Below are 23,196 nucleotides of genomic sequence, written 5' to 3'. Positions count from 1 at the left end.
GTTCCTGAACCTGGTGATGCAAGTCCTGAGTCATCTGTACCTTCCTGATGGCAGCAGTGAGAAGAGAATATAACCTGGAAAGTGGGGGTCTTTGATCATGGATGCTGCTGGCCTGTGACAGCGCTCCTAGTGGTTGTGGTCAATGGTGGGGAGGGCTTTACCTGTAGTGGACTTGATTCGAAAAACAAATTCTCAGATGAACCCATTCCAGATAAAGACCAGAAACCGGAAACATTAAACTTCCCTCCTCCTCCTCCCCCGTCCACAAATACTACCTGATGTTCCTCCAGGCTTCTCTTTGTTCTAGATTTCAGCAGAGATGCTGTACCTATGCTGAATTCCTGACAAACATTACAGATAGTGCTGGGAATGAATCAGCTTTATTTCAAAAAATGAACTTTGTTCTTGATAAAAGCTACATACAAAAAAGTGCTAAACTCTTTACATTCTTAATGATATTAAGTAGTGTTTGAACCCTTCTTCCTCTGGCTTTTCGGCACGGACTAGAAGGGCCAAGATGGCCGAGTTTCCATGCTGTAATTGTTCTATGGTTAATGAAGGTTGAGTCCAAATTATAGGTTCATTACTGCCACCAACTGGACTGGAGTGTGGGGTATAGAGTTGGGAATTATAACCTCCACTAGTTCTTCATCAGTGTTGTTAAGGCGTATGGTGTGTGGGAATTCCTCAACCATGGGATTGAGTTCAAGAGCCATGAGATAATGTTAGAGCTATATTGGACCGCACTTGGAGTACTGTGTTCAGTGCCGGTCACTTCACGACAGGAAGGATGTGAATACTATAGAGAGAGTGCAGAGGAGATTTACAAGGATATTGCCTAGATTGGAGGGCGTACCTTACGAGAATAGTTTGAGTGAACTTGGCCTTTTCTCCTTGGAGTAACGGAGGATGAGAGGAGACCTGATAGAGGTGTACAAGATGATGAGAGGTATTGATTGTGGGATAGTCAGAGGCTTTGGCCCAGGGCTGAAATGGCAAACACAAGGGGCATAGTTTTAAGGTGCTTGGCAATAGGTACCAAGGGGATGTTGGGGGTAAGTTTATCCACATAGAGAGTAGTGGGTGCATGGAATGCACTGCCAGCAGTGGTGGTGGAAGCGGATACAATAGGGTCTTTTAAAAGCTTCTTGGATAGTAGATACATGGAGCTTAGAAAAATAGAGGGCTATGCGCTAGGGAAATTCTAGCCAGTTTCTAGAGTAGGTTACATAGTCGGCACCACATTGTGGGCCCAAGGGCCTGTAATGTGCTGTAGACTTCTGTTCTATATTCATCAACTGAAAACTAAATTACCCCAAAAAACCCAATTGATTTTAAATAATGAAAGACAATATTGTGAATTAAAGTCATTTCCATAACTTCGTAAATTTTAATTGAAAACTATCAACCCCCAAAGTTAGTACTGCAGCCTGCATTTGCTTTCTTTCAAACTTGAATGCTTCACATTGTAAAAGAATATGTTCAACTGTTTCATAATGATGACAAAATCTACACACCCCAGAATGACTTGTCTCTTTCTACTGTAGGCCACAAACTTATCAATCACCTCTGCTGTGGACACTTTCAGGAGGTCCAAGATGCCGACTTCTACAAAGAAGGGATCCGTATGCTCCATGACTGCTGGACTAAGTGTGTAAATGTAGGAAAAATAAATGTGCTAGGTTTTCTAAAATTGACTCCTACCTTAGGCCATGAACTTATCAATCACCCCTCGTAGTTCCTTCCCTTCTTGTCCTACCCCCTTCTCACATCAATCTTCATCTGGTCAGGGAGAGTGAGGAGTTGATAGAGAGGAGTTGCAGGCAGGTGGTCACGCCGGGGCCACGGGAGGCAGACAAGTGGGTCACGGTTAGGAGGGGGAAGGGGAAAAGTCAGGTGATGGGGAGTACCCCGGTGGCGGTGCCCCTTAACAACAGGTACTCCTGTTTGAGTACTGCTGGAGGGGACAGCTTACCCGGGGGAAGCGACAGTGGCCGTGCCTCCAGCACAGAGTCTGGCCCTGTAGCTCAGAAGGGTAGGGCAAGGAAGAGGAGGGCAGTTGTGATAGGGGACTCGATAGTAAGGGGGTCAAATAGGCAATTCTGTGGACGCAGTCCAGAGACCCGGATGGTAGTTTGCCTCCCTGGTGCCAGGGTCCAGAATATTTCTGATCGTGTCCAAGATATCCTGAAGTGGGAGGGTGAGGAGCCAGAGGTCGTGGTACATATAGGTACCAATGACATAGGTAGGAAAAGGGATGAGGTCCTGAAAGGAGAATATAGGGAGCTAGGAAGGGAGTTGAGAAAAAGGACCGCAAAGGTAGTAATCTCGGGATTACTGCCTGTGCCACGCGACAGTGAGAGTAGGAATGCGATGAGGTGGAGGATAAATGCGTGGCTGAGGGATTGGAGCAGGGGGCAGGGATTCAAGTTTTTGGATCATTGGGACCTCTTTTGGCGCAGGCGTGACCTGTACAAAAAGGACAGGTTACACTTGAATCCCAGGGGGACCAATATCCTGGCAGGGAGATTAGCGAGGGCTACTGAGGTGACTTTAAACTAGAATGGTTGGGGGGTGGGAATCAAATTAAAGAGGCTAGGCGTGAGGAGGTTAGTTCACAACGGGGATGGGAACCAGTGCAGAGAGACAGAGGGGTGTAAAGTGAGGGTAGAAGCAAAAAGTACAAAGGAGAAAAGTAAAAGTGGCAGGCCGACAAATCCAGGGCAAGCATTAAAAAGGGACACTTCTCAACGTAATTGTATAAGGGCTAAGAGAGTTGTAAAAGAGCGCCTGAAGGCTTTGTGTGTCAATGCAAGGAACATTCGTAATAAGGTGGATGAATTGAAAGTGCAGGTTGTTATTAATGATTATGATATAGTTGGGATCACAGAGACATGGCTCCAGGGTGACCAAGGATGGGAGCTCAACGTTCAGGGATATTCAATATTCAGGAGGGATAGACATGAAGGAAGGGGAGGTGGGGTGGCATTGCTGGTTAAAGAAGAGATTAACGCAATAGAAAGGAAGGACATAAGCCGGGAAGATGTGGAATCGATATGGGTAGAGCTGCGTAACACTAAGGGGCAGAAGACACTGGTGGGAGTTGTGTACAGGCCACCTAACAGTAGTAGTGAGGTCGGAGATGGTATTAAACAGGAAATTAGAAATGTGTGCAATAAAGGAACAGCAGTTATAATGGGTGACTTCAATCTACATGTAGATTGGGTGAACCAAATTGGTAAAGGTGCTGAGGAAGAGGATTTCTTGGAATGTATGCGGGATGGTTTTTTGAACCAACATGTCGAGGAACCAACTAGAGACCAGGCTATTCTGGACTGAGTTTTGAGCAATGAGAAAGGGTTAATTAGCAATCTTGTCGTGAGAGGCCCCTTGGGTAAGTGTGACCATAATATGGTGGAATTCTTCATTAAGATGGAGAGTGACATAGTTAATTCAGAAACAAAGGTTCTGAATTTAAAGAGGGGTAACTTTGAAGGTATGAGACGTGAATTAGCTAAGATAGACTGGCAAATGACACTTAAAGGATTGACGTTGGATATGCAATGGCAAGTATTTAAAGGTTCCATGGATGAACTACAACAATTGTTCATCCCAGTTTGGCAAAAGAATAAATCAAGGAAGGTAGTGCACCCGTGGCTGACAAGGGAAATTAGGGATAGTATCAATTCCAAAGAAGAAGCATACAAATTTGCCAGAGAAAGTGGCTCACCTGAGGACTGGGAGAAATTCGGAGTTCAGCAGAGGAGGACAAAGGGCTTAATTAGGAAGGGGAAAAAAGATTATGAGAGAAAACTGGCAGGGAACATAAAAACTGACTGTAAAAGCTTTTATAGATATGTAAAAAGGAAACAAATGTAGGTCCCCTACAGACAGAAACAGGTGAATTGATTATGGGGAACAAGGACATGGCAGACCAATTGAATAATTACTTTGGTTCTGTCTTCACTAAGGAGGACATAAATAATCTTCCAGAAATAGTAGGGGACAGAGGGTCCAGTGAGATGGAGGAACTGAGCGAAATACTTTTTAGTAGGGAAGTGGTGTTAGGTAAATTGAAGGGATTGAAGGCAGATAAATCCCCAGGGCCAGATGGTCTGCATCCTAGAGTGCTTAAGGAAGTAGCCCAAGAAATAGTGGATGCATCAATGATAATTTTTCAAAACTCGTTAGATTCTGGACTAGTTCCTGAGGATTGGAGGGTGGCTAATGTAACCCCATTTTTTAAAAAAAGGAGGGACAGAGAAACCGGTGAATTATAGACCAGTTAGCTTAACGTCGGTGGTGGGGAAACTGCTGGAGTCAGTTATCAAAGATGTGATAACAGCACATTTGGAAAGCAGTGAAATCATCGGACAAAGTCAGCATGGATTTGTGAAAGGAAAATCATGTCTGACGAATCTCATAGAATTTTCTGAGGATGTAACTAGTAGAGTGGATAGGGGAGAACCAGTGGATGTGGTATATTTGGATTTTCAAAAGGCTTTTGACAAGGTCCCACACAAGAGATTAGTGTGCAAACTTAAAGCACACGGTATTGGGGGTAAGGTATTGATGTGGATGGAGAATTGGTTAGCAGACAGGAAGCAAAGAGTGGGAATAAACGGGACCTTTTCAGAATGGCAGGCAGTGACTAGTGGGGTACCGCAAGGCTCAGTGCTGGGACCCCAGTTGTTTACAATATATATTAATGACTTGGATGAGGGAATTAAATGCAGCATCTCCAAGTTTGCGGATGACACGAAGCTGTGTGGCAGTGTTAGCTGTGAGGAGGATGCTAAGAGGATGCAGAGTGACTTGGATAGGTTGGGTGAGTGGGCAAATTCATGGCAGATGCAATTTAATGTGGATAAATGTGAAGTTATCCACTTTGGTGGCAAAAATAGGAAAACAGATTATTATCTGAATGGTGGCCGATTAGGAAAAGGGGAGGTGCAACGAGACCTGGGTGTCATTATACACCAGTCATTGAAAGTGGGCATGCAGGTACAGCAGGCGGTGAAAAAGGCAAATGGTATGCTGGCATTTATAGCGAGAGGATTCGAGTACAGGAGCAGGGAGGTACTACTGCAGTTGTACAAGGCCTTGGTGAGACCACACCTGGAGTATTGTGTGCAGTTTTGGTCCCCTAATCTGAGGAAAGACATCCTTGCCATAGAGGGAGTACAAAGAAGGTTCACCAGATTGATTCCTGGGATGGCAGGACTTTCATATGAAGAAAGACTGGATGAACTGGGCTTGTACTCGTTGGAATTTAGAAGATTGAGGGGGGATCTGATTGAAACGTATAAAATCCTAAAGGGATTGGACAGGCTAGATGCAGGAAGATTGTTCCCGATGTTGGGGAAGTCCAGAACGAGGGGTCACAGTTTGAGGATAAAGGGGAAGCCTTTTAGGACCGAGATTAGGAAAAACTTCTTCACACAGAGAGTGGTGAATCTGTGGAATTCTCTGCCACAGGAAACAGTTGAGGCCAGTTCATTGGCTATATTTAAGAGGGAGTTAGATATGGCCCTTGTGGCTACGGGGATCAGGGGGGATGGAGGGAAGGCTGGGGCGGGGTTCTGAGTTGGATGATCAGCCATGATCATAATAAATGGCGGTGCAGGCTCGAAGGGCCGAATGGCCTACTCCTGCACCTATTTTCTATGTTTCTATGTTCCTATCAATCCAACCGTTTGATGTATTCCGTAAAGGTGTCTCCCCTTATGTCACACAGGTCTTTCCATAATCCCCAAGTTCTTAGCCCCACCGTCCCCTTAGCTTCTGATTTGCAACCTCCACAACTGTAAAGGTAATTGTTGTATTTCAACAAGTAAAGCTGAAACAGGGGATAACCTTACCGCCCACAACAGTCTTATAGTCTGAGCTTGTATCACGTCCAAACATTTTCAATTTGAAGACAAAGCTGATTTATAAATCAGAGTCATAATCAAGTATCGATCTAATTAAAGAAATATAGTCAACAGAGATTTTTGTATAGCACCCCAAGAATACCTACATAGACATCCAAGGATATTTAATGCCCCTTTACATTTGCTCCTTACTGATATGGTGCTTCCATGTCAACTTATTATCTAGCCACATGTCAAGAAATCTTACCACTGACCTTCTTCAAGAGCGTGACTATGTAATTTCAAATTAACTGTAGATCTATTGATCCTCTTTGAAAAACATATAACATGTGTTTTAGCTACTGAAAGCTTAAAACCCCACCTATTTGCCCACTGTTCAATCTTATTGATCGCTAATTGCATCCTATATACAGTTAAATTGATTCTTTCCTCTGATCCATAAAGCGCCATCATCTTCAAAAAGTGATTTACCCATCTCAGAGAAATCAACATTAAACAGAATATTAAACAATAAAGAGCTACAAATACTGCCTTGTGGGGTCCCATTCTCAATCTCGTAGAAGCCAGAATACATCTTACCTTGCCTTACCTGCATTGGCCATCCAAATAAAAAAACTCAGAAAAAAATCATATCGCCTTTTTCTCACTGCTAATTTCCATAATTTAATCAAATCTTTATTTACCTGTGCTTTCCTAATATCATCCTCCAAACACAAAACTGTCATTCTACCCTTCGAAATCTGCTCTGATAAAACGCTAAATCATCTTTTTTCTAAAACATAATTTAACCACTCTATTACCATACATTCCATAAGTGATGTTGGTTGAAAACAAGAAGGAACCGACAGTGGGGTTTTCCGGATTTTAGAATAGGCACTACTGCCACGTGAACCCTACAACCAGCACTGGGAATTTAATACTGCAGATCCTAATACTTACGCTTCTTTGCTGTTCCTGGTCCCTCTCCAGACAGGGACCAAAAGCAAGGTTAAATAAATAGGCTATGAGCTGTTGTTTAAAAGTGTCAACTGAGTCTGCACCTCTTATGCTTTTAGATATTGAGCTCCACAGTTTAGGAGCGTACTTCAATAAAGCTGATCTGACAATTAGTGTTTGAGGGAGATTGTTGAAATTGAAGAGACCAGCAGAAGAAGACCTGAGAGCTCAAGCAGCAATCAAATGAAAGCAATTCTGTGATGTACTCTGGTCCCAGAACATTGAGAGCTTTAAAAACAAATAATAGAACTTTACAATACATTCTGAAAGATACAGGACTCCAATGCAGAGTAGTTAGGACCAGAGTGATATGCTCCCTCATCCTGGTTTTAGTTGCAAGCAAAAAAAAAACTTGCTCTCTTCTTGATGTTATGGTAAGGCAGGGGGTACAGAAGCCTGAAAACCCACATCATCGGGTCCTGGATCAGCTACTTTCCCACAACCATCAGGGTCTTGAAGCAATCTGCAGAACTCTATTCTTATCTCAGCAATGGAAGATAACTTCTTGCACAAACATGGTCTTATTTTTGATTTATTTTTAAAGCATTAAAGTCAAAGTGGAGGTTATTGTGTTCTGCACAAAGTTCAAAGTACAAAGTAAATTTATAATCAAACTACATATACATCACCATATAAAAGCCTGAGATTCATTTTCTTGTGGGCATTCACAGTAAATACAAGAAAGACAATAGAATCAATGAAAGAATGACCCCAACAGGACGTACAAACAACCAATAAGAAATAAGCAATAAATATCAAGTACATGAGATGAAGAGTCTTGAAAGTGAGCAGGAGTGCAATGAAAAAGTTACATGCAACAGCAACATGGAACACTGTTGTATTTGGCGGTGTACGTGTCTACGATTGATAACAATAACTGTATTTGAACTTCATCAAAGTCACATATAAACTGCATTCACAAGTAAAGCATAATTGTTTTCATGAAAGAACACAATTAGTGCAAAAGCAGTCAATTTTAGCGCAAAGTGATGAAATGTCCTTTTTTACCACTTTTTTTCCCCTTTGCTTTCTGCTATACATAGAGAATAGAAATCTACAGCATATTACAGGCCCTTCGGCCCACAATGTTGTGCCAACCATGTAACCTACTCCAGAAACTGCCTAAAGTTCCCTAGCGCATAGCCCTCTGTTTTTCTAAGCTCCATCTACCTATGTAAGAGGCTCTTAAAAGACCCTATTGTATCCGCTTCCACTACCAACGTCGGCTGTGCATTCCACACACCCACCACTCTGTGTGAAAAACCTACCCCTGACATTCCCTCGGTACCTATTTCCAAGCACCTTAAAACTATGCCCCTTCATTTTAGCCATTTCAGCCCTGGGAAAAAGCCTCTGGCTATCCACAATCACTGCCCCTCATCATCTTATACACCTCTATCATGTCACCTCTCATCCTCCATTGCTCCAAGGAGAAAAGCCCAAGTTCACTCAACCTGTTCTCATAAAGTATGCTCTCCAGTCCAGGTAACATCCTTGTAAGTCTCCTCTGTACCCTCTCTATAGTATCCACATCCTTCCTGTAGTGAGCTGACCAGAACTAAGCACAGTACTCCAAATGGCGTCTTATATAGCTGTAACATTACCTCGCAAAACAACAGGAATTCTGCAGATGCTGGAAATTCAAGCAACATACATCAAAGTTGCTGGTGAACGCAGCAGGCCAAGCAGCATCTATAGGAAGAGGCGCAGTCGACGTTTCAGGCCGAGACCCTTCGTCAGTAGTCCTGACGAAGGGTCTCGGCCTGAAACGTCGACTGCGCCTCTTCCTATAGATGCTGCTTGGCCTGCTGCGTTCACCAGCAACTTTGATGTATGTTGTAACATTACCTCATGGCTCTTGAACTCAATCCCATGGTTGATGAATACCAACACACCATACATCGTGCACAGAAGCTTTCTGTGTGCTATGGACACAGACCCCAAGATTTCTCAGATCCCCCACACTGCCAAGAGTCTAACCATTAATATTATATTCTGTCTTCAACTTTGACCAACCAAAATGAACCACTTCACACTTATCTGAGTTGAAGTCCATCTGCCAATTCTAGGCCCAGTTCTGCATCTTATTGATGTCCCACTGTAACTTCTGACAACCCTCCAGACTATCCACAACACCTCCAACCTTTGTGTCATCAGCAAACTTCCTAACCTACCTCTTCATCCAGGTCACTTATAAAAATCACAAAGAGTAGGGGTCCCAGAACAGATCCCTGTGGAACACCACTGGTCACCAACCTCCATGCAGAATATGACCCATCTACAACCACCCTTTGCCTCCTGTGGGCAAGCCAGTCCTGGATCCACGAAGCAAGGTTTCCTTGTATCCCATGCCTCTTTACTTTCTGAAGGAGCCTTGCATGGGGAACCTCATCAAGTACCTAACTGAAATCCATATGCACTAAATCCACTGCTCTACCTTCATCAATGTGTTTAGTCACATCCTCAAAGAATTCAATCAGGCTCGTAAGGCATGATCTACCCTTGACAAAGCCATGCTGACTATGCCTCATCAGATTATGTCTCTACAAATGCTCATAAATCCTGCCTCTCATGATCTCCACTTAAAAGCTCAAAGGATATATGTCACCAAAAGCAGCCCTGAGGTTAATTTTCTTGCAGGCATACTAGGTAAATCCAATAAACACAACAGAGGCAATGAAAGACCACAACCAACAAATGTGCAAGACAACAAACACCGAATGCCAGTTTTAGAGTCAGAATAACGTAAGTTACATTGTGGCTGATCCGTTATTACAGACAGGACAATCTATAATAACGGTCCGGACATCATAATGCAGGATAAGCTAGCAAGAAAAACTTACTTAACAAACATAGCCATTCCAAACACACATAACTTACAGTGAAAAACACCAGAATTCAGAGGAAATTGCAATGTCTAGAACTGGTGTTATCCCAAATTCACCACATAATACAATCAAACAGTTAGGAATACACAGCAACATCTATGTACATCTTCAGTAAACCACAATACCACTAGAATAGTCTGACAAGCACTGCAGAGAGCGCTGGGAATTAATTAGTTTTATTTTAAAAAATAAACTTTATTCTTGATAAACAAAATCTACAATAAAAAGTGCTAAACTCTTTAGATTCTTAATGACATTCAGTACTGTTAACACTTTCGAACTACAACCAGCATTGGGAATTCAACACTGCAGTTCCAAATACTTCCGCTTCCTCGCAGTTCCTGGTCGCACGTGATACGGGCCAATGATCTCATTGGTGACACGTTCAGCTGCGCATTGGCGTCATCGCACGGCGCGCGGCCCGTCGATATATCCCATAATCCAAGGCGCCTGGCCTCTCTCCCTGTGCCACAATGTCGAAGAGAGGTAAGCGGGAGGAGGGGAGCGGCGTTATCCGCTGCCATCCTCACTCCTGGTAGGTAGGACGCGCTGGTTCCTGTTCGGGTTATCTGTGTAACCTTACGCCCGTCTTGTCACTGGGGTATTTGTAGATCACCGCTGGATTTTAGATGTGTAGCCGGGGCGCGGGGTTGTGTATCGGGTGACGGCCATGTTAGAGTGGCCTGGCGCGGAGACGGCGCTCCTCCCCGCCGCCCAGCTAAGTACTCTGGCTGTTTCTGGGGAATCGGGCCTTTACTTGAGCCCGGGCTATGGAGACGTTGATCTGGGTAGAGGTGTTGGTGAGGAGGGGAGGAAAGCTCTAGGTCCCCAGACGCGCTGGTTGTTGAACATGTTAGCTGTGGAGCACGTTGTGGGCAAAGTAAACTAGTGTCAAAAGTGAACAGCTTTTAAGGCCCTCTTTCAATTACATTGAAATGTTGAAGGTAATTTCTCAGTGGGTTCTTCTATATTTTCTATGCACCTTGTATTGGGGTGCCTCTGTTCTGTGGAGCCACTGTCAGTGGAAGTAAATAAAATGATCCAGAGCACTGCACAGAGGCTGTAAATGATCTGGTGGATCTTGAGTGGTACAGGGTTTCAACCTGAAGCATTGACAGTCCCCACCTCCCCACAGTTGCTGTAGGTTCCAATAACTGTATTCAGTAATATGTACAGGGCTGAAGCAGCAGACAAATTCCAGCTTGGGTTTACGATGAACTTGAGTATATCTGCTTTTAATTAAACAATACAGGCTCTTTGGCACACAGTCTTCCATTGACCCATTAACCTACTCTGGATCAATCTAACCCTTCCCTCCCAAGAAGCCCTACAATTGTGTGTCTTAAATCTCCCAAATGTATCTGCATCACAGTGTACATGAAAACACTACTTCTGTCACCCACCGCCCCCACCATCCTTATAGCACCATAGAACCTTACAGCACAGAAACGGGCCTTTTGGCCCATGGCTGTGCCAAACCATTTTTCTGCCTAGTCCCTCTGACCTGCACCTGGACCATATCCCTCCATACACCTTTCATCCATGTACCTGTCCAAGTTTTTCTTAAATGCTAAAAGTGAGCCCGCATTTACCACTTAATCTGTGTGAAGAAGCCCACCCCATGTTCCCTTTAAACTTTCCCCCCCTTAACCCATGTCCTCTGATTTTTTTTTTCTCCCTTAGCCTCAGTGGAAAAAGCCTGCTTGCATTCACTCTATCTATACCCATCATAATTTTATATGCCTCTATCAAATCTCCCCTCATTCTTCTACGCTCCAGGGAATAAAGTTCTAACCTTCCTCTGTAACCCAGTTTTTCAAGTCCCGGCAACATCCTTGTAAACCTTCTCTGCACTCTTTCAACCTTATTAATATCCTTCCTGTAATTTGGTGACCAAAACTGCACACAATACTCCAAATTCGGTCTCACCAACGCCTATACAACCTCACCATAACATTCCAACTCTTATACTTAATACTTTGATTTATAAAAGCCAATGTACCAAAAGCTCGCTTTACGACCCTATCTACCTTGGACTCCACTTTTAGGGAATTTTGTATCTGTATTCCCAGATCCCTCTGTTCTACTGCACTCCTCAGTGCCTTACCATTAACCCTGTATGTTCTGCCTTGGTTTGTCCTTCCAAAGTGCAATACCTCACACTTATCTCTATTAAACTCCATCTGCCATTTTTCCAGCTAGTCCAAATCCCTCTGCAAGCTTTGAAAACCTTCCTCACTGTCCACTACACCTCCAGTCTTTGTATCATCAGCAAATTTGCTGATCCAATCTACCACATTATCATCCAGATCATTGATATAGATGACAAATAACAATGGATCAAGCACTGATCCCTGTGGCACACCACTAGTCACAGGCCTCCACTCAGAGAAGCAGTCCTCTACTACCACTCTCTGGCTTCTTCCATTGAGCAAATGTCTAATCCAATTTACTACCTCTCCATGTATACCCAGCGACTGATTCTTCCTAACTAACCTCCCATGCGGGACCTTGTCAAAGGCCTTACTGAAGTCCGTGTAGACAATATCCACTGCCTTCCCTTCATCCACTTTCCTGGTAACCTCCTCGAAAAACAAATAGATTGGTTAAACATGACCTACCACGCACAAAGCCATGTTGACTCTCCCTAATAAGTCCCTGTCCATCCAAATACTTGTAGATCCTATCTCTCAGTACTCCTTCCAATAACTTACCTACTACTGATGTCAAACTTACCTGCCTATAAATTCCCGGATTACTTTTAGAGCCTTTTTTAAACAACGGAACAACATGAGCTATCCTCTAAACCTCCGGCACCTCACCCATAGATCCAGGGCCCCTGCAATTTCAACACTAGTCTCCTTCAAGGTCTTTGCCTCATCACCTTAAAAATTTTGGCCCCTTATATTAGCTATTTCCAGCTAGGGAAAGAAGTCTTATCATCAAGCCCACCTCTGATACTTTGCTCCAAAGAGAGAAGCCCTGACTTGCTCAACCTATACTCATAAGACATGCTCTCTAATTGAGGCAACAGCCTGGTAAATCTCTTCTGCACCCTGTAAAGATTCCACATCCTTCCTATAATGAGGTGATCAGAACGGAACCCAATGCACCAGGCTGAACCCGGGGTTAAGTGGGCAGTGGTTGTTCATGTGAGCAGTGGATTGGGGCATTACATTCTAGCATGTAGAATAAATATGATCTCAGTGTAGGTGCTATTTTGACATTTCCACTGGTTGATGGTCTGTCTCAGGCTGTGCTGGAAATTTCTTCAGCGGATGTTCTTGAACCTCCACAGCCCTTGGAGAGAAGCCAATGATTGTAGGTATTAAAATTGAGGAATGTTAGTTAGTGCAGGGAAGTGGCACTTAGATCCAAGATGAGTCGGGTGTGAAAGACCAACTGGCCAAGCAGTAATTTTTGCAGCTGGTTATCGTCTGCCCATTGTCAAATCTTTCACTCATCACTTAAAACCTTGTTTTGGTTTGTTGCAGGTCGTGGCGGGTCATCCGGAGCGAAGTTTCGCATCTCCCTCGGTCTTCCCGTGGGGGCTGTGATCAACTGCGCCGATAATACGGGTAAAGTTCTTTTGACTGTCGGGTACAAGGAGCAGCGAGCAATCTCTGAATTATTTTTTATGGGGTAGAATAGTATAAAAAGTATATTTAGCATTACGCACATTATTTTATTAGTGATTATATTAACTATCTTAATGCAGAGACTATTTGGTCATTTTGAACCATACGGGCATAAAGTACTGAAGCTGCAGATTTGATTTTCGATGATGGTTATTGCAAAGCAGTGTGTTTCATCAGATTATTGACTGGTTTCAGGTGCCAAGAATCTGTACATCATCTCTGTCAAGGGGATTAAAGGCCGGTTGAACAGGTTGCCAGCTGCTGGTGTTGGAGACATGGTCATGGCTACTGTGAAGAAAGGCAAACCAGAGCTCAGGAAAAAGGGTGAGTAACCTCCAAGTTGGAATCAAGAGGATGTTGCACCATGCTAGTAAGTAAGTCAGCAGATTATGCGAGGAATGAAGCAGTATTGTAGTTGAGTTGTCTTTCCAACAAGTGATCCGGAATGTCAATTTGTTCATTTTCAAGCCACCAACTTAGCTTGTTGGGAAATAAAGAAGGGGTTTGTTATTGTATGGTAGGATGACTTCAAGAATCATGGAGATCATTTCTGAGTAGCCATTTCAGATACTGGATATTACAGGAGTGTGTGATTTGTGTTGGAGTATGTTCTTTTAAATTGTCTGACATTGTTCCCGGTCCCCTGTAAGTTGAGGGTTAAAATTGACAAATATTTAGGGTGAAAAAAGCTTAGTGTTTACAATTCAGCGTCTAGATGTGTTTGGCGTGTCCTGGGGTTGCATAGGTGGTGTTTTTTTGTGGTTTGGAACCTTGAAGACAGTTCTCAAGTCAGACCTTGAGGAACAAGTTAGCTTCTTAACAAATGACTTGGAATTCGTTTGGACAACAATTCTTATGTCAACCATGGTGCTGACCTGAGTTAGTCCAATTTACCTGTGTTTGTCCCACATACTAATCCTTTCCTATACGGAGCAGCACACACTAAATGCAGGAGGAACTTCGCAGGTCAGGCAATATCTATGGAATTTTAAAAAGTATTATAAATGTATCTGCCTGTACTACTTCATGTGCCAGCTCTTTCCATCTACCCACCGTGCTCTGTAGGGGAAAAGCTGCCCTGGGGTCCCCTTTAAGTCTTTCCCCTCCCACAATAATCCTGTGCCCTCTAGTTTAGTCTCTTATCCTATGCCCCTCATAATTTTATCAACTTCTCTATGGTTACGCTTGCACTTTGGCCTCCTTCACGCAGGCAAATTGATTCTCTCGCCTCCTCGCTACTCAACGCTCCCAGTTCCGGCAGTTCTGTTGAGAAAGTTTTCTGTGCCCTCTAACTTAATCTCAAATGTGCTCTTAATGTCTTTTGCACCTGCAACTTGATGTCCAACTCTAGTACACATTGTCCTGACTGAAAGTGAGTGTACCATGTGCCTTCTTCAGCACGCTGTTTGCTGTTATCACTTTAAGGGACTGTGCACCCCCAGACCTTGTTCTCCGGGCCCTGCCATTAACTGTTCTGCTCAAGTTTAACTTAACAATGTCCTTTTATTTTGTGTGCTCACTCGCAGTGTGCGCAGTCACCATCCTAAAAGCACTTGCATAGTCTATTCTTTGGCTTTGGTGAGTTGTCGAGGATGGGGAAAGTAATTCATTGCTTTAGGGTGAGATTGCAGATGCATTGTGCTGTATATCCTCAATCGGCAATGGAACAGTTGGTGCAAAGATCTGCGTTAATGTAACACTTCCGCAACCGGGGGACATTGCAGGGTGCATTTGACGTTTAGTTGCTGTTGTATTGAAGAGAAGCCAGTAGCAGCCAATTTACATATAGCAGGATTGCACAAATACTTCCATGTGATTGAGCCCATTTTAGTTGATACAAACCACATCACAAAACAACTTGAATTGCCACAGTTCCCTTTGTCATCAGTTACACTTCCTTCTGACGGAGGGCTGGAAGGTTGTGGTCTTGGACTACAGCTTTTGTGATCAAAACCACGAGGTGTAGCAGTGGAATTAGGCTTTTAGTCCATCAAGTCTGTGCCTCCATTTCAGCGTGGCTGATCCAATGTTCCTCTCTTCCCCGATCTCCTATTTCTCCGCATATCACTTCATGCCCCGACCAATCAATAATCAACCTCTGTCTTAAATATACATGTAGGCTTGACCTCCACAGATCCACATTCTGGCTAAAGTTGCTCCTCCTCGCCCCTGTTCTGAAAGGACGTCCCTCTATTCTGTTCTGTTCTTGGACTCTTGCCACCTTCATATACAAGCCATTCAATCCTGGAATGTTTTTCATGAACCTCCTCCGAACCCTCTCCAGTTTCATTCAGCTCATCTTTCGTAAGATAAGGGACCCAAAACTGTTCATAATACTCCCAAGTGAGGCCTCACTGGTGCTTTATATAGTCTCAGCATTGCCTCTTGCTTTTATATTCTAGTCCTCTTGAAATTAATGCTAACATTGCATTTGCCTTCCTCAACACAGACTCAACCTGCAAATTAACCTTTAGGGAATCCTGCACAAGGACACCCACGTCCTTTGTGTCTTAATTTTTAGTATTTTCTCTCCATTTAGAAAATGGTCAACCCTTTTATTTCATCTACCACCTCCACTGCATCTGGCAATGAATTCCACAGATTTACCGCCGTCTAGCTAAAGAAATTCCTCCTACTCTGTTCTGTCATGATGTCCTGATCTGAGGCTATGCCCTCTTTGGGCCATTAAGAAACGTGAGGTAGCAGTGCATCCAACTTTTTAGTCTCTGGAAGAGGGGACAGAGTGTAATGTATCTAAGTTTGCTGATGACACTAAATTGAGCTGAAGAGCAAATTGTGCAGAGGATATTGAGTCTGCAAAGAGATATATAGATAGGTTAAGTTAGGGGGCAGCTGGAGTACAATGCTGGTAAATTCAAGGTCATCCACTTTGGAAGGGAAAATGGAAGATCAGATTATTTAAATAGTAAAAGATCGCAGAAGGTTGCTTTACAGGTGCAGCAGGCTGTCAAGAGGCAAATGGAATTTAGACCTTCATTGCTAGAGGGATTGAATGTAAGAGTAGGGAAGTTATGCTGCAACTGTGCAGGGTACTGGTGACACACATCAAAGTTGCTGGTGAACGCAGCAGGCCAGGCAGCATCTATAGGAAGAGGCGCAGTCGACGTTTCAGGCCGAGACCCTTCGTCAGGACTAACTGAAGGAAGAGTGAGTAAGGGATTTGAAAGTTGGAGGGGGAGGGGGAGATCCAAATGATAGGAGAAGACAGGAGGGGGAGGGATAGAGCCAAGAGCTGGACAGGTGACAGGCAAAAGGGGATACGAGAGGATCATGGGACAGGAGGTCCGGGAAGAAAGACAAGGGGGGGGGGCCCAGAGGATGGGCAAGAGGTATATTCAGAGGGACAGAGGGAGAAAAAGGAGAGAGAGAGAATGTGTGCATAAAAATGAGTAACAGATGGGGTACGAGGGGGAGGTGGGGCCTTAGCGGAAGTTAGAGAAGTCGATGTTCATGCCATCAGGTTGGAGGCTACCCAGACGGAATATAAGGTGTTGTTCCTCCAACCTGAGTGTGGCTTCATCTTGACAGTAGAGGAGGCCGTGGATAGACATGTCAGAATGGGAATGGGATGTGGAATTTACTGGTGAGGCTGTTTCTGGAGTACTGTGTGCAGTTCTGGTCTCCTTAATTGAAGTATTTTCTGGCTGAGGAGCTGGGGCAGAGTAGGCTCACCAGTTGATCCTAGAGATGAGAGGGTTAGAGTATGAGTAGAGCCTGGGACTGTACTCACTGGAATTCAGAAGGATGAGAGGAGATCTTGTAAAAAAAAATATTGTGAAAGGAATGGATAAGACAGAGGCAGGAAAGTTGTTTCCGCTGATAGGTGAGACTAGAACTAGGGGACACAGCCTCAAGATTGGAGGGAGTAAATTTAGGACAGAGATGAGGAACTGCTTTTCCCAGAGAGTGATGAATCTGAAATTCTCTGCCCAATGAAGCATTGGAGTCTAACTCAGTAATTGTATTTAAGACAAGGTTGGATAGATTTTAGGGGAATTGAGGGTGAAAGATGTGGCCATGGTCAGATCAGCCTTGATCTTGTTAAATGGTGGAGCAGGCTTGATGGTCCAGTTGGCCTACTCTTGCTCCTATTTCTTGTCTCTTTTGTTATGTTCTTTCATATTAAGACATGAAAATTGTAAGCATTACACTATTGTCGTTTGTCAGCACCCAAGCCAAGCATGGCCGATTTGGGGAAACTTGTACTGAGTCTAGGATTTTGTGGTTGATTGTGTTGTGTACTAGCTTGCCTGACCCAGGCAATAATAGCTGCAGATGTTTTGAGACTATAAACTGAGCCAGCATTTGTGGGGTGAAAATAAGATTGGTCAACAGGCGCAGGCAAGAACAAAGAATGTTTGTTGCGATGCAGTATCAATTTTACACTTGTATTTTCATGTGGTTGTATTACAGTGCATCCAGCAGTGGTGATACGGCAGCGGAAAGCGTATCGGAGAAAAGATGGGGTGTTCCTTTACTTTGAAGACAATGCAGGAGTGATAGTAAATAACAAAGGAGAAATGAAAGGTATGGTAACTGGGTTGGAATTGGCCCTTTGCAGCAAATTTGAAGCTAATGTTTAAAGCCTAGCTTGAATTTGTGGAATATCCTGCCCGTCAGCATAGAACCACTTTTTGCAATGACTTTTCCATTACAGATCATAATGTTGGATCTGTCAGCTTGTTCATTTCCTCCTTAAAAAGCACTTGCTTTGTCTGTTCTCAGTGGCTCAGTGAGTTGTCGAGGGGAGGCAAAGGAACACATAGCTTTTGGGTGAGGTGGCAGCTGCCATGTGCTGTTTAATCTCAATCAGTTATGTGACATTTTCTGTAGAGTCACTTTCCCACATCGGTAAACCTGAGACATTTGGGTTGGCGCTGCTAAAATGAGTTAATTCAGTGTTACAATCAATTTACGTAAAGATTCTCGGCTTCTCAGCTGGTTTCATTGGAGGATTGTATTTCTTTTGGCTTCCACTTCTAGCAAAAATAGAAAGGGAAGTGGGTTCTATCCAATCACCCCTAAAGTTTTAATCTGAGTGGAGAACTAGCAACAGCTTGTAACCAGTTGAATTTGTCCTATTGGTTCTGCTGCTGTTGATCTTTTCTGCAGCATCATGTAGATGTGGTCATCAATTGCGTTCGTGGTGCTGCAGGTGTGAACCTAACGCAATTTTAATGTGGCTTGTCCGCTTCCATTCTTGGCCCTGTGGAAATGAGTGTTTGGTTTGTCATTTCCCTGTTCTCTTCCTGATCATTGTTCTGTTTTCATTTCTAGGCTCTGCAATCACAGGCCCAGTTGCCAAGGAATGTGCAGATCTTTGGCCCAGGATTGCTTCCAATGCTGGAAGCATTGCATAAGAACTGTAAAGGTTTAAGCTGTCAATACAATTCAATAAATTTTTACCCATCTGGAAACACGATTACTGATTTTTTGATTTTTATTTGTAGTGTTTTGTAAGTAAAGGTACTGTTTGCAATCCCCATGTATGTAAATAAACCAACTTTTATGCATTCTTCAATCATGCATTTTAATGTCTTTTTTTGACACAATATATTGGTGTGTTTGCGACTTTTACCATTAAGTAATGCTTACCATACCAGCCAATAACTCAGCCAGGTTGGGCATTGTTCTGGTAAAATCTGCCCCCAGAGCAACTCTTACTGTGACATGATGAGTTATGAAAGTATTCCACAATCTAATGTTGATGTTTAATGTTTGAGTTTTTGCTTATTTTGAAGATGGAAATGCACAGTAAAATTCACTATGATTCCACACTTATCCTTCAACTTATCCTTCCAAAATCATTGGAGAGGTAGAGATGCAAATTGGATTTCAGAAAGAATAGTTGGTATTGAAATAATGGTAGAAGGCAGTGATGCTGTTAGTCATTAAAAACAAGTGTTCTGAAATTGTGTGAAGGTTGAAAGAGCATTTTCCAGAGGGAAATGACCAATGGTCATTGGTTGCTTTTGTGAATGCAATCTGTCTGGTGTGAGCTGTGTATGTTTGTCATCTAGTTAGGCTTAAACTAAGTCCTATGTTTGAGTGCTGCACTGAGATAAATGCTGCACTTATTTCCTCATTAATGAAATAAAGAGCACCATCCAATTTCACTGCGAATGGTAGGTAAGCCAATGTCATGCTGCTAAAATCCCCAAGACTGAGGCCACAGTTACTCAGCTTTGTGGGAGGCCATAGCATTCAAGGAAGCTCACCACTGTCTTCCTCAGGAGGCCAAAGAAATTTGGCAAGTCCCCAGAGGCTTTCCAGTATTTTTTTTGATGCACCATACGAACATTTTGTTGGGTGCGTAGCAGCTTAAGGCTGATTTATACTTATGCGTCAACTGGATCCGTAGGTACTGCATCGCTGCAAACCCTACACAGTGCTTACGCGGATCCCTACGCCATAGCCTGACGCGCACCTCTCCCAAAATGTAACTACACGTTGCGGCAACGCAGACCGCAAGAGCTGTGATTGGTCTGCTTGGTAGCATCGCATTTCATCCTATGCTGCAATAGTTTCCCATTGGGCGACTGAAGGGCAAGGAAGGAACTCTGGCTGCAATGCTTTCCATAAAGCTTTACAGACCTCCGAAATTGTGGAGGACACATTTTGCTTTTACAAAAAAAGACACTAGCCTCTTGTTTACCCCAAGAAAGACTACCATGACCATGGAGCCTTGCACGGGCAGGTGTGCACGTGTGCGAATTGCAGAGCGATGCAGACACCAACGCACAAGTATAAATGCTCACAACACGAGTAGGTCACTTGCGTAGATTACGGAGTCGAGTTGACGCAGAAGTATAAATCAGCCTTTAGTGTGGCAACTACTCTGCAAGGGATGGATGTGCTGAGTTGTGGACCAATCTGCTTCAGCAAAGTAGCCAGCATATTCAAAGACCCAATACACCCTGAATATTTCCTTTCAACTCCTTTCCCATCAGGAAAAAGATAGAAAACCCCGAAAGCATACATAGCCTGTCTTAAATATCCCACTGTTCCCTCTCCTCCCACCCACCCCCGAACAGACCTCTTATGTAAAATGGACTCAAGCCTCACAATCTACCTCATTATAGTTCACTAGCTTTGCACTTTATTTCTTTAGCCATAAGGTGGTGACTGCAGAATTAATTGCCCCAGACAACTCAAGAGGCCAAGTATTTTTTAAAGCAGTGGTTGTTACTTAATTGGTGAGAATGTTGAAGGAATTGGGGTGATGAGAATGGGGGGGGGGGGGAGATAAATCAGCCATGATCAAATGGTGGAGCAGACTCAAAGGGATTCAGCCTAAAGTGTCAACTGTTTTCTTTTCCACAACCGTTGCTCCAGATTTCCAGTATGTGCAGAATCTTTTGTCTCCTTTTAGAAACCTATGCAATTAAGTGATATTGCAAGTATTACTTAACCTAATATCTATACAAGTTTAACAGAACTATTCAATTTTTAATTCCTATGGTCAGATATGAACATCAAAAGTTTTGTTTTTGTTAATGTACTGAATTTCCAGTGCCAGTTGTTATAAAACCATAAGACGAGGGATCAGGATTAGACTAGCACAATGTGATCTCCAATGCCAGCACATCCTTAGAAAAGGGGCCTAAAGCTGCTCAGAATACTCCAAGTGCAGTCTGACCAATGCCTTATAAAGCCTCTGCCTCTATCTCTATCAAAAGGGATGTTCCATATCATAAGACGTAGGATCAGAGTTAAGTCATTTGGCTCATCAAGATTCCTCTGCTATTTGATCATGGATGATTTATTCACCCTATCAACCTCTGCCTTAAATATACCCAATAGCTGTCTGTGGCAATGAATTCTACAGATTCACCACCCATTAGCTAAAGAATTTTTTTCCAGAGATTTTTAAAATCTCTGTTCTACAGGATGTCCTTGTATTCTGATGTTGTGTCCTCTGGTCCTGGACTCTAGTCACTATTAGAAACATCCTTTTAAGTTCCCAGTTCCCAGAGCAGGAGAAAGCCACTTGATCCTTCAAACTTGCTTCACTGTTCATCTACATCATGGTGCTACTCAGCCTTAGTGGCATTTTCCAGATGTCATGATTCTCTTCAAAGCCAAACAAACATTTACTCTGTTGAATGGACTCTGGTTGATCTCCCACAGGTGTGCAAGCAGGCTTTTTCCACTGAGGTTGGGTGAGACTAGAACTAGAGTTCATAAGATGAGGGTGAAAGGTGAAATGTTTAAGGCAGGGGTTCCCAACCTGGGGTCCACGGACCCTTTGATTATGGTGGAGGTCCACAGCATAAAAAGGTTGTGAACCCCTGGCTTAAAGGGAACACAAGGGGGAACCTCTTAAGTTAGAGGGTAGTGAGAGTATGGAATGCAGATTTGATTTCAACATTTAAGAGAAATTTGAATGGGAGGGGTATGGAGGTCTGTGGTCCAGGTGTAGGTTGATGGGACTAGACAGACTAATAGTTTGGCACAAACTCGAGGAATTGAGACTCCATTGAATAATTACTTTGGTTCTGTCTTCACTAAGAAGGACATAAATAATCTTCCAGAAATAGTAGGGGACAGAGGGTCCAGTGAGATGGAGGAACTGAGCGAAATACATGTTAGTAGGGAAGTGGTGTTAGGTAAATTGAAGGGATTGAAGGCAGATAAATCCCCAGGGCCAGATGGTCTGCATCCCAGAGTGCTTAAGGAAGTAGCCCAAGAAATAGTAGATGCATCAGTGATAATTTTTCAAAACTTGTTAGATTCTGGACTAGTTCCTGAGGATTGGAGGGTGGCTAATGTAACCCCACTTTTTAAAAAAGGAGGGAGAGAGAAACTGGGGAATTATAGACCGGTTAGCCTAACGTCAGTGGTGGGGAAACTGCTGGAGTCAGTTATCAAAGATGTGATAACAGCACATTTGGAAAGCGGTGAAATCATCGTACAAAGTCAGCATGGATTTGTGAAAGGAAAATCATGTCTGACGAATCTCATAGAATTTTTTGAGGATGTAACTAGTAGAGTGGATAGGGGAGAACCAGTGGATGTGGTATATTTGGATTTTCAAAAGGCTTTTGACAAGGTCCCACACAAGAGATTAGTGTGCAAACTTAAAGCACATGGTATTGGGGGTAAGGTATTGATGTGGATGGAGAATTGGTTGGCAGACAGGAAGCAAAGAGTGGGAATAAACGGGACCTTTTCAGAATGGCAGGCAGTGACTAGTGGGGTACCGCAAGGCTCAGTGCTGGGACCCCAGTTGTTTACAATATATATTAATGACTTGGATGAGGGAATTAAATGCAGCATCTCCAAGTTTGCGGATGACACGAAGCTGGGCGGCAGTGTTAGCTGTGAGGAGGATGCTAAGAGGATGCAGAGTGACTTGGATAGGTTGGGTGAGTGGGCAAATTCATGGCAGGTGCAATTTAATGTGGATAAATGTGAAGTTATCCACTTTGGTGGCAAAAATAGGAAAACAGATTATTATCTGAATGGTGGCCGATTAGGAAAAGGGGAGGTGCAACGAGACCTGGGTGTCATTATACACCAGTCATTGAAAGTGGGCATGCAGGTACAGCAGGCGGTGAAAAAGGCAAATGGTATGCTGGCATTTATAGCAAGAGGATTCGAGTACAGGAGCAGGGAGGTACTACTGTAGTTGTACAAGGCCTTGGTGAGACCACACCTGGAGTATTGTGTGCAGTTTTGGTCCCCTAATCTGAGGAAAGACATCCTTGCCGTAGAGGGAGTACAAAGAAGGTTCACCAGATTGTTTCCTGGGATGGCAGGACTTTCATATGAAGAAAG

General features: G+C 43.5%; 1 protein-coding gene across 1 annotated transcript; it reads left to right on the top strand.

The window, feature by feature from the left end:
* Positions 1–10,172: 10,172 nt before the first annotated feature.
* On the top strand, positions 10,173–18,838 carry LOC134340150 (large ribosomal subunit protein uL14). Its single transcript, XM_063037053.1, has 5 exons — positions 10,173–10,243; positions 13,252–13,335; positions 13,591–13,719; positions 17,830–17,943; positions 18,694–18,838. The coding sequence occupies exons 1-5, from the start codon at positions 10,231–10,233 to the stop codon at positions 18,774–18,776; spliced, it is 423 nt and encodes a 140-aa protein (XP_062893123.1). The 5' UTR covers positions 10,173–10,230; the 3' UTR covers positions 18,777–18,838.
* Positions 18,839–23,196: the final 4,358 nt, after the last annotated feature.

Source organism: Mobula hypostoma, chromosome X1, assembly GCF_963921235.1.
Source record: "Mobula hypostoma chromosome X1, sMobHyp1.1, whole genome shotgun sequence".
NCBI classification, from domain to species: Eukaryota; Metazoa; Chordata; class Chondrichthyes; order Myliobatiformes; family Myliobatidae; genus Mobula; species Mobula hypostoma.
The sequence above is the reverse complement of the archived record's forward strand: the minus strand, read 5'-3'. Positions and strand labels throughout refer to the sequence as shown.